The sequence below is a fragment of the Elgaria multicarinata genome, chromosome 6, assembly GCF_023053635.1.
Source record: "Elgaria multicarinata webbii isolate HBS135686 ecotype San Diego chromosome 6, rElgMul1.1.pri, whole genome shotgun sequence".
Lineage (NCBI taxonomy): Eukaryota > Metazoa > Chordata > Lepidosauria > Squamata > Anguidae > Elgaria > Elgaria multicarinata.
This window is the reverse complement of record NC_086176.1, coordinates 14,750,738-14,763,049: the sequence shown is the minus strand read 5'-3', so window position 1 is coordinate 14,763,049 and position 12,312 is coordinate 14,750,738. Positions and strand designations below refer to the sequence as shown.

General features: G+C 39.0%; 1 protein-coding gene across 2 annotated transcripts in view; it reads right to left on the bottom strand.

Annotated features, from left to right (window-relative positions):
* Positions 1-12,312, bottom strand: part of PAX5 (paired box 5) — a 291,002-nt gene that overhangs the window by 129,161 nt on the left and 149,529 nt on the right. For both annotated transcript variants that reach the window (XM_063129089.1, XM_063129090.1), the window contains exon 7: positions 8,482-8,611. In XM_063129089.1, coding sequence (XP_062985159.1) covers positions 8,482-8,611 — 130 coding nt within the window. The remainder of the gene's footprint in view (positions 1-8,481; positions 8,612-12,312) is intronic.

The following is a 12,312-nucleotide window of genomic DNA, read 5'->3' as shown; positions in this document are numbered from 1 at the left end:
CCATTTGTATATATGGAGAACCTGGTGAAATTCCCTCTTCATCACAACAGTTAAAGCTGCAGGTGCCCTTCCCCCTTTTAAATCTGGTCACTGTAGTATAGCTCCTGCAGCTTTAACTGTTGTGATGAAGAGGGAATTTCACCAGGTTCTCCATATATACAAAGGATACCTGCTGAAATTCCCTTTTCTATGCAACTGTTAAAGATACAGGAGCCCTGTCCTCCTTTCCATATGGTCACCCTAGTTCAACCATTTCCATGCACCCATCAGTTATCTCCAAGTTTTCCTTCCCTGATACCCCTCCATTTATGGATTCTCTGCACAACCCACCCACCACCACAAGATCAAGCAAAAGAGTTCAACCTCAGAACCATTTTTCAAGGAAAAGCTTTCAGCCATATGCTCCTTTACCTACACTCTGAAGTAGTGCAGGGCAGGAACAGCAGCTGAATATATCATTATGTAGATTGGCTCAAGCACTCATGTAATCACAATGCTGAACTAGTTGCAGGAAAGGGAGATTTTTCACCTCTGCAAAGGCTCTTGAAAAGTGAAGTGTCTTGGTTCATCTGTCTGAACAACCCACTGTAAAAACCAAAACCCTCAAAGCTGTTCTTAATGCTTTCTTTCATGCTGGTTAGAATTGTGTGATGTAGAGTTTACAACTGATCCCACTGAAATGAAATATTCTTGTATTGCTCCTTTTTGCTAGGTCGCACGGCACACTCATCCACTCATTTCTGGGTACTGTTAATGCAAAGTGACTCTCCGACCAGTTACAGTCAGAGTTGCCTGTGGATTTGTCAATCTGCCCTCTGTGCCTTATTGGAGAGGCGAGCAAAGGTGTCAATTTCAGTGCCACTTTGTCCTCTCAAAGTGATAGCGACCAAGCTGAAGTCAGCACAGCAGAGCAGAGAAAATGCATCTGCAGGTAATTAGTAACAATCAGGGACTGCTCAGGAAATGCTGACTACAGCAGTAATGAGCTGGGCACATGTCATTGGCTTGCAAATGGAGAGCACGCTTATGAACCGTGGCAGCAGGCAGTAAGAGCAAGGATTTTTTTTAACTTAATATTTAATGTGGCATAAAAACGATGGAGAGAAATCAACTAGTTCTCTAATCAGATGTTCAGCCAGTGGTCCATAACCACAAGCAAGTTGGTGGATGAAGCAGTATAGAAAAGTGTCATCAAAATTTCCTTTTACCATAATTTAGGTCTATTTTTATGGACGTGCTGATGTGAATGCCAATGTCTAAACAGTACTTTTTCATTCAAATGATATTACTACAGATCAGATCTGCAAATCTGCTAGGAAATGCAAACCCCAGACTGACACCACAGCTGCACTGAGGATCTTTTACATTATTATTTCTCAATGCTCCTTTCCTACTCTAGCCAAGGGCTTCAAAACAAGAACAATGAAACACTGTGGCCATAATTCTCTTATCTGCATGGTTCTCAGCCTATTTTGCATTGATTAAACTATTTTATGAGTTGGCTTAAGAACTCAGGACTCACAATACAAACTAGACGTAGGTCAGTTTGTGAATGGAAGCCAAGCTCTGTCCCTAGACATTCTCATAAAAACTGCTGAAGCTTGAACTGCAGATCTCAGCCCTATCAAAAGAAGCAGATTAGTTTTCTTGGCCACAATAAAACCCATTTCTCAAACTCTCTTCATCCCAGAATATGGGGGCTTTTAAGCATTTCGCACATTAATATCCTGCTGGGTGTTGAATCGTGGAGCACTAAGGAATTCAGTGGTTTTATTTTCATGAAACAGAACTGTTTCCTCTATTCAGTCAATGACTTCTGATGCCATTTACAATTCATTTGTATTTTTTTTAAAAAAAGTATAATATTACTTTTGGGTCTCCCACACAAAATGAAGATGTTCTAACATATATGTTTATGATGTTGAAAGATATAGTATTCTTGCTAGTCAAACTCCATACAGCTCCAAGATTTAGCTAGAGATAAAAAAATTGTTATCTGGATAACGCTCCAGATATCTGAGGATGAAACACAAAACTGGTTCTAGGGACATTATTCTGAAAAGTGTTCAGCACAGGAGGCTCATTCTTTCTTTCATTCATTTTCTGAAACCAGGGAGCGTCAGGAATTAAGAGCTGGTATAGTGTGTTGTGTTGGTTGTAAAGAGTGTTTGCTGTGAGCTGGGAAGACCCCAGTTCTAATGTCAACTCTGCCTTGAATTCACTAGAACACAGGCTGCAAAACCATTACACCTGCTTTAAAATCTCTTCACTGGCTGCCAATTAGTTTCCGGATGAAGTATAAAGTGTTGGTTATTACCTTTAAAGCCCTACATGGTTTGGGTCCAGGCTACATGCGGGATCGCCTTCTCCCATACAATCCACCCCGCACACTCAGGTCCTCTGGGAAGAATCTACTTCAGTCAGCCAAAACTAGGCTGACAACAATTACCCAGAGGACCTTCTCTTCTGCTGCTCCCAGACTGTGAAATGGCCTGCTGGAGGAGAGTCATCAACTTAAAAGTATTTTAGCATTTAAGAAAGCTATTAAGACTGATCTCTTCCAGCAGGCCTACCCAGTGGAATTTTAGGATGTTTTTAGGATGTTTTAATTATGTGAACTATGTTTTTAATCAATTTTATGTATCTATACTTATTGTTGTTCCCCGCCTCTATCCAAACGGAAGGGGGGGGGTAAGAAATAAATTATTATTGAATATTGTTTATTTGTTGTTTCAACCGTCATGGTCATATCAACTTTACAAATGCATAGATAAACACACAAAAACTTTACAGTATAAAGGAGTAAAATACAAAAGGATACTAAAAAGGTTTTCATTAAAAATTGCCCAGCCATTGCAAATCTCGCAACTCTGTCTGTCACAAATTTGTCAGCATCAGAGAGCAAATATATAACTTTAACTTGGTCATCACTGTTAGATATATCCTGTAACATTATTATTCTTTCAGACCCAGGTGCCCTAGTTTGTCATATATAGTGTTAAATGCTAAAATTCTCTTTTCTATGGAGTGATTAAAAGTGAAAGGACTGTGTTCCCCTTTACATCTGATTGCCCTTTCTCTATCTTCATTTTTTATGCTTTTTACCTTTACATATTTCTTCTTTAACTTTTTAAAAAATGCAACCCTAAACAAAAAAGAAAATGCTGAAAGTACAATTAGTGTCACCCACCTTAGGACCACAAGTAGTGTGACCATAAGCACGTCACTACTGAGACCAGGATTACATCCTTAACCCTGCAACCCTGTGAACACTTAATCCTGCAATCCTGTGCACACTTTCATGAGAGTAACGTCTCAGTAAACATGCACAGGATTGAGCTACATGTGTATAAAATAAATATAAGCAAGTTAGCTATTTCAGTGCATTATAATGATTGTATATCGTGCTTGTTCACTTATTAGGTTTCCAAGGTAAACATTTTCCCTTCTACTGAAAGCTTTATGCCACTAACAAAGTAATGTAGATGAGCAATTTTCTTTCTTCCATTCTTTATTGTTATGGTGGGGGAGGAGGAGAAGGCTTATTTTTAAATGACCGGGCTTTTTTTCCTTTTTTTTTTTTTGTCATCCACACAATTCAAATCAATGGATTTTTTTTAATGTCCGTGTGCTTAAATAAATCATATGCAAATGAGCACTGACAGATTTTTATTCCCCTCTGGGAGAGGTGGCAACTTTAATTTATTTGCCCTTTTGAAGCCTTATTTTTATTTCTACTGTATTTTTTTTTAAGGGAGAGTACTTACAACTGAGAGTGACCCACTAATTTAAGTAATAACACAGTATGTTGAAAACTGATTTACATTCATTTTAATAATTACGCCGACGTAATTATGTTTTTTTCCTGATATTAACCATAGAAGACTTATCCTCACTGAGCTGTGGCACACTAAGACAAAAACCTTTTCCAGAGTTATTTATTTATTTATTTATTTATTTATTTATTTATTGTTAGTAGCAGTCTTTAATTTCCTGTAACAGTGAACTTGGCTGATCAAGTGCCTTTAAGTTTGGGAACAAAATGGGGCCACCCAAAAATAAGAGAAAGGTTTCTATACACACAAATACTTATGAGATATACAGAAGTAAATTAAATGTTTATAAATAAAAATAAAAATATTTTTTTAACCAACCACCAGAATTAACCTGTGAGCCTCCCGAATCTACAAAATGAGGTCATAAAGATGAGAAAATGCTAGATTAAGTTATCTCATTATCTGGAAAAGGAACTTCTGGGCTTACATTGAATGCCAAAAAAAGAAAACCCTGTCTTTTCTGCTACATTTTGTTTGGGGGTGTGCTGCAGTCTAATCTGTTTTACACTTTGAATAGTTTTAGTTTTTGTGAACCGCCCAGGGAGCTTTGGCAATTGGGCAGTATAAAAATGCAATAAATAAATAAATAAATAAATAATCACAGCTGTGCTAGAATCCTGGATTGGTTACTTGAGGGCAGCTCTTATACCTATCCCAGGGGATTAAAAAAAACACTGGGGGTCAGTCAGTCTGTGTGAGTCCAGCCATCGAATTTATTGGGGACGGCAGTTGAGTCATGGAATGTCAAATATGTCCAAGAAAGAAAGAAAGAAGTAATGGAATGAGGGGGAGGGAACAGGCCCACTTGAGCTCCTAAAAGTTTACAGTAGCTTGGAAGTGAGCATTAAGGAGAATGTGCACCACAGGGTCAAAAAAAAACCCCAAAAAAACCCACTTCCTTCCCAAGCTATATAGCCACTTCTGGATATACAGCAATAAAGCCCTTAGATTCAGGACTCACACTTAGCCTTGATTCTAAGCCTTTCGATACTATTCAGCACATCAGCTGAAGGTTTCAGGCAGGTGGGAAAGAAAAAGGATGTCTTCTGCAAACATCAAACAGCACCACACGGCTCCTGTTCCACGTAGGCTGGGATAAAATGCAACATGTTGTTGCACTTCCTCATTTGTAACCTTTGTATTAATCAACTAAGGGCATAATCCTATGCGTGTTTAGAGAGAAAAAAAGTTCTACAACTCCTTGCACGCTTCAGCTAATCATGCTGGCTTGGGCATGCTGGGAGCTGTATAACCTTTTTTCTGTCTAAACATGCATTTAGGATTGTGCCCTAAGAGCACAATCCAATGGGAGGTTCTCCTGCCTTGCTCACACCTCACCGATATAACTAGGAGCTTGTGCAAGAACTCCCATTCATTTAATGAGGCTTCTGTAGGGTACTTTCCCTCCAGATTTGTGCCCTGAAACTTTAATTTAGTAGCAGACAGAAAGCAGTTTTAATTGGTATGGGCAAATTTTAACTGTTGTGGCTGAGAGGGGAAACCTTGGTTTTAGGGTTGAAACCACTTTGGTTCTAGTGTGTTACCGGGATTAAGAATGGAAAATATGCCCTTTCCTTCTAAAAATGCGTGATAGCTTTTGTTTGTTAATTGAAATGTATTTCACATATCCTTCAGCGTCTCTGAACTACATAGTCGCTGATATTCTGATCATATGTAGTATTAATGAATTATTAATTAACCTGTGGATAATCCTTAGGAAGACTTACTCCCAAATAAGTGTGCATAGGCTCATAGTCTAAGGGTGCAATCCTATGCATGTTTTGACAGAAAACGCTTTACAGCGCCAAGCATACTGCAGCCAGTAGGATGCTAGAAGTTGTAGGAGTATTTCTGTCTAAACATGCATAAGATTACACCCTAAACCTCTTAAAGCTAACTCAATAGTGGAAAGCAGTCTAATGTTGCCTTAAGCGGTGGCTAAAGGTAATTAGTATTATAACTTATTGTGGGGTGGGTGCAAACCACCTTGTGAAGGTTTGGGGCCTACACAGGCTTGGGTTTTGTTTAAGCCTGAAGGCCCGAAAATCTCCTGATGGGAGGAGGCATTCTTCAGTATCATTTTCCCCCTAAAGGAGTTAAGTTTCATTTCCCCAGTTTTAGGTCACCTGATTGTTTGGTTTCAGTTCTGGGGGAGGGTATAAAAAGGGGTAGAGTCAACTGTACAAGAGAGACAGAGGAAGAACTAGAGAGAGAGCTGCAGAGAGAGCCTTAGAAGAAGAACAGCTAGGAGAAGGCTGGAAGGGTCTCTAGGCCAAAGCCTACAGGTGAAAGAATAGCTAGGCTAGAGGAAAATGCGTTTTTATTTCTTTTATGCCTTTCAAAGCCTTACAGGTCTGTTTGAGTAAATGCCTTAAGTTTATATGTCTTTGCCTTATGTCATATAATCTAGTAAATATTTGTTGTTAAAACCTGGTGTTCAGAAGCGTCATTTACACTACGCCTAAAGCCTAACCCCACGTTACTAAGAGGGGAAGGTAAAAACTTGATATCAGATGAGAAGGGCTCTTAAAGAGGCAAAAGATCTTTAAGGAACAGATCAAGGGGTCCAGATAAAGGAGGAACCTTGACACACCTCTACAGTTAAAATAGGCACAGTGGTTAAATCTCTTACATGTGCACATGCTTTAATAGTAATAATAAATAATAATCAAGCTACTTCTATGCAATTGCCCAAATCTGCATGCAGACACCAGCTGATGTATGAAGGGGAAACCCCACACCAGCAAACCCACTTCTTCCACATCTGGAACAGTTGCAGAAGTGCAGCCTTTTTCTCATAGGACATCGGCACCAAAACAACTTACAGCACAAATCAACAGTTAAGTACATCTCTGGTTGCTGGATCAGAGTGATGGTTATATGGAAGTGGTTTCAACTGAACTTGCTTCCCAGTAAAGCTATTTAGGAACTGGATTATAAATTAGGTTCAGTAGAAGTACTCTGTTGTTATCTAATTGTTCTGTACGCTTGTTTACAGCCAGTTATGAAGGAACTAAACATATGTATTGGAGCATAATATTGTAACCTTTAGCAGTCCCTGAACAAAACGTTAATAACCAAAATACATGAATGAACAATCTCAAAGCAAAAAAACAAACAAACAAAACCCCCAAATACAAACAACATTAAAGTATTACGAGTAAAAACAAAACTAAAAACAAAAAGGGAGAGGGGGAGGAGGAGAGAAAAGCAGTGATGTGGAGAGCAGTGTCGTTAATGTTGCACTTTATACAGCAGAAAGCTTCGTGATTACTTTGAGCTATTGTACACCACTTCTCAATTGATTAATTTTTAATTAACATTTCAACTAATTAATGTGCCACTTACATTATGTCCACTTGTCTGTATTCCATAAAGTAATCACCAGTCCCCACTTCCACATGGCATTCAAATACAAATCCCTTTGACCTCAAAAGGATTTTAGGATTTAAATAAATGCTTTTTGATCATGATAAATGCGGACTTAGGACCATAAGTAAGAAAGAAAAGGCCTCTCCATGCCCATACACAGAGCTGCTCCTAACTCATTATCTTCTTGGGTCAGGCAACCCTCTGGCTCTTCCCCTCCTACTTTACCCTTGTGGTCCTCATTCTTCATGCAGTGAAATAAACTAATAAAAAGCATGGCTAATTAAATCCTCCTTATCTTCTTCATCTGTCCTGGACATGTAACATAAAGACCAGACAAAGCTTCACTGCTCATATTGTATACATTTAGGTGGAATGAAGGGAGAAAAACACAAATGCAAATTCTATCCTGTTGTGTTCTCATATAACTCCACAGATGTCATGAACTGAACAACTGAACTCAATGACTATTTTAATTAATTTCTTTATAAAGTAATATCTTGGTCACTTTTCTACCAAAATTATTCAGATAATAAAATAAAACCACTAATATAAAATAATATAAATTAAAACCATACACGTTATCGAACTTTGAGCTAGAAATACAACAGCAGCAAAGAACAAACACACCTATCAACACCACCATGGAAGGTGGGTGCCAGAAGCAGAAAAGTCTTCAACTTATAGCAAAAGCTTTATAAGAAAATAATCGAGAACATCTTTCTGGGGTCGAGGCATTTGATACTGTGGGCACAATGGAGAAGGTCCTCCTCTGTCCCCAAGGGAAGTGGACAAGGTTTGTTTCACATTAGGCCAGACTCAATTGCAGCCATTGAAAAGAAGTAGTGTGGCTTAACATCTACCTTAAAAGAAGTGGGATGACACTCTATTCCACCTCACTTTGAGCACAGAAATAGGGGGATATAGAACCAACTATATTCAGTCAATATGAGAGGACAGTAAGGGGACAAGGAAGTTACAGAGGTAGGGATGCTTGCTACCTTAAAGAGCTTGAAAAAAAGGAACACGTTACGAGACCATAAGAAAATGGCATATTGCTTTTTGCAGTTATGGTACATCTCACAAATAAAAGAAGAGTTATTCATTGACATAATTAACAGATGGCAAGCCTATATAGGATTCAGGCCATTTAGGACCATTTTTTTAAAAAATGCATAAGTTCCTACACTCACGTCCCAACAATGTATTATGTTGTCACAAGCACCTATAATTTCACACAGTATGTCCATTTTTAACATTATCTAGTATTTCTTACCTGTCACAATAGGGTATGATTGAGGCCCTGGAACACTGGCTCCTATATCTGCTGAAGTAGGGCTTGTTAAATTCGCTTTCATGTCATCTAATCCACCAGCTAGTGATGCCATGGCTGAGTATTCTGTTGACTGAGGGCAAAGAAAAATGAGACAATTTAGTAAATCTTCTGGGTATTAACAAGCAATGCCTAATACATGATAAAACCATTCTGTAAAGGTAGATTCCTCCTCCTGCTGCTGCTGTTGTCATTTTGCATGGCAAGATTAATTTTTATTTTCCCATGTAATGTGTCATGGGAAGGTTTCAGCCTATGGTGAGATTATATGTCAACATAAATTCCACAAAATTCAGAAGTCTAATGGCTGCCCAGATGTTGGTGGACCACAACTCCCATCAGCCCTAGACAGCATAGGCACTAGTCAAGGGAGTTGCCATCCAACAACATCTGGAGGGCCACACATTCCTCATCGCTTACTTAGGGCTTCAGAACATAGGTTGGGGTCATTTGATCATCAGCACATTAAATGTGGATCACAAGGTGACTTCAAAAAAGTCATCTCTCTGTGGGAGACTTGGGCTCTGGCAGATCAGCCTTGCTTAAGAATAACATGTTTACTGGTACTGTTAAACATGACAGTGGGCTTGCTGTTGTTCTTCATCAGTGCTTTTCAAGCAGAACAAGACTTCCATTACTGTTCACTTGTAACTGCAATGCATTCCCTGTTCAACCGGTCACAGCGTTGCCAGCATGAAAAGTTTCAAACTAAGGAACACATTGTGGCGCCTTAAGAAAATTACATATTATATATGTCAGGACATTAACAGGACTTCCTTAGAATATACCACCTTTGCAATGTATTAAATTAAAATTGTTTCTGCAATTATGGTTCATCTTGCCATATGGTACATAAAATAAAGAACCATTTCTTGAAATAACGAACAGGTGGAAAGCATACTTATATAGCAAAATGATACCAGAATCACTGCAAGGAGTGTCAATCTAGCTATGCATGACTAATAATTATCAGGAATTAGGCAAAAGCTGTCCTGTTTACTTCAGCGTTTGGTCGATGGTTTGTGTAGTATTAATTAGTAGGTTATAATTATTAATGTCATTGTCTTTGGTCATGGTTATTGTTGTTTGTTATGATTTGATAATGCTTTGCTTTGCCTGCTGCTTTCAGATATATTTTTCTATCTACTGCTGTTGGTATGTATTTTTGCCTAGCTGCCTTGAATACCAGTGTGTGGTAGAAAGGCAGTATAAATAAAACGTAAAATACTTCAGATGCATATCCTATGCATATTAGCATGAAGTTAGGGGCTCAGGCACATCCATTCCTATGCATGTTTTACTTGGAAATTAATCTCAGCGATTTCAGTGCTGCATCCTTTGAAATAGGTTTGGACTAGGATTACTCCTGTAGCCACAAATAAGTGTGCATAGGACTTCAGCCTAATGCTCTTTACAGATGATAGTTTTGTAAAACACTGGTGAAGAGTCATGTAAAATAATCTCTGACCTTGATACATTTTCACATTCATGGTCTCTTTAAAAAGAAATTGACAGCCAAAAGACTTATACTATCACATTGGAAGGACAAATCTACACCTCCCATAATGCAATGAATTGAGGACTTAATAACATTATGAACTTTTGAACGGGTGTTATATAAATGCAACTTGCAAGTGGATAAATACACGAATATCTGGTCTTCTTTTCTTGAAACCTTTGTATAACTACCTCCCTTTTTTTTTATGAACGGTACACATGATGGAAATCGACGATAATCCTATATACGTAATGTATTTTTCCCCGTTTTCACATCGTATTTTCTGTTCTATTTTGTTAATATCCACAATTTAAAAAAAGAAATTGTATATTTGTTTTGCATGCTTTTATAGTGTTTCAATCTGTATGCTGTAAAAAACAGAACTGCCCACTTGAGCAATGCAATCAATGCTGCTTCTGCAATAAACATCTGGATCTGGTTACTCTCATGGTCACCCATTAGATAAAGCCCAAATGAAATAACAAACTTTGCAGTTTTGGGAGTGTTTTGAGTGTGTGTGTGTGTGTGTGTGTGTGTGTGTGTTTAAACTATGGCCAAAACTACATCAAGCAGGATATAGCGGTATGAAAGTGGTATAGAAAAGGCAGGAGCCACGCCTTGCAGGATATAGCACTATGAACGAGGTATGAAAGTGGTATATGGTATATGTGTCAATGGGCCCCAACAGTTGTCAATGCACTTCAATACCGCTATAGAGCAGTAGTGTGGCTCTTCCCTCATATACCGCTTTCACACCACTTTCATAGTGCTATATCCTGCTTGGTCTAGAGCTGGCCTATGTGCTTTTCCATTTATTTTCCAAAGCACAAATGCCAAGTACCCACTCCCCACAACAATGCTCCACATTTCAAAAGCATGTCCTTACTTTCCATTATCACAGCTCAGAAGCAGTGCCTTGTGTAGTTCAAGCCACCCTGCACACCATGACACCAATGTACACCCAACAGGCTTCTATGATATAGCACATGGGTCAGGGGCATCCTCTTGTGGGGTGGCATGGTGGGGGGATACTGGTAAAATGGGAGTAAGCCTGAGTGTGGCACTAACCAGGTAAAAGTCAGTGCTGCTCTCGGGCTTCCCTCCAAGGTTGTTAGCACTCCCCATACCATATAAGGAGATGTCCCAGAATCATTCAGTTATCCCTATAGCTTCTTGGGCTTCCTCATATCTAGTGTTAGGAGGGTTCTTCCAGCCAATGAACACAAGGGGGAGCAGTGATATCATGGCCAGGGGTCCAGCCCTGAAGCAGCTTGATTTGCAGGTGCTTTTTGCATTTAAACAAAAATACAAAACCCCAATTAAGTTAAATACGAAGATACAGTTGACATCACACCTGGTTTGGCCTTCAGATGTTCTAAATATAGGTACAATCAAGGCATGGGAAGGGTAGTAGGATCAAAGTGGCAGGCCCTGTCTTCTCCCAACAACTGTGTGTTGATCTGACCTTTAGTACAGAGCCTATGTGCATACACCTGAGTACATACACCTGAGTGCTCCCTGTACACGTGATCTGGAGCCTCCTGCCACAATACTAGTCCCCTACCCTTCCACACACCAACAGTACCCGGATTTAGAGCTGCATGTATATCCTCTTTATCTCTCCTTACTATGATTATATACCCCTTCAGTCTTTCCAACAGCATCTTGTAATTTTGCACAACAAACTTTAAAATTTCTAAATACAGTCCATAGCTCTCTGTCACTCTACCCTGATATTGGGCCCAGAGCATGCTTTATGATGGCTCAAACCTAGGATGCTTCAACACAGCACATGCTTCTGCCTTCCAGCCATAATGTTGCAGGAGCTCACTAAGTGACACTTAGTGACATCTATCACACTTAGAATTGCCACACCCTCTCTTCCTGGGGCCAAGAACCCACCTAAGTTCTGGATCATCTTGCCATGTCTGCCAAAAACAGCCATAGAGGAGTAAGAAGAAAACCCTGATATCTAGGGACCAGATTTTTATTTTTTAAAATCATATGTTCACCAACTTTGTCGCCAGTGGGAAAATGGAAACGGGTTTCATTGCAAAACAATACAATTTAGTCACATGGTGAATACTTTAAAACATTCTGGCCAGAATAAAGTTTGCCATCTGGAGCCCACTTTCAGTGGAATCCTTGTGACAAACATAAAACATGATCTGGACATATATCACGGCTTTTGTGTACTTTACAGTATTAAAATTCTATGTCAGGTTAACCCATGTTCTGCACCAAAAAAGCTGAAATCTGTAATCTTTATAAATAAT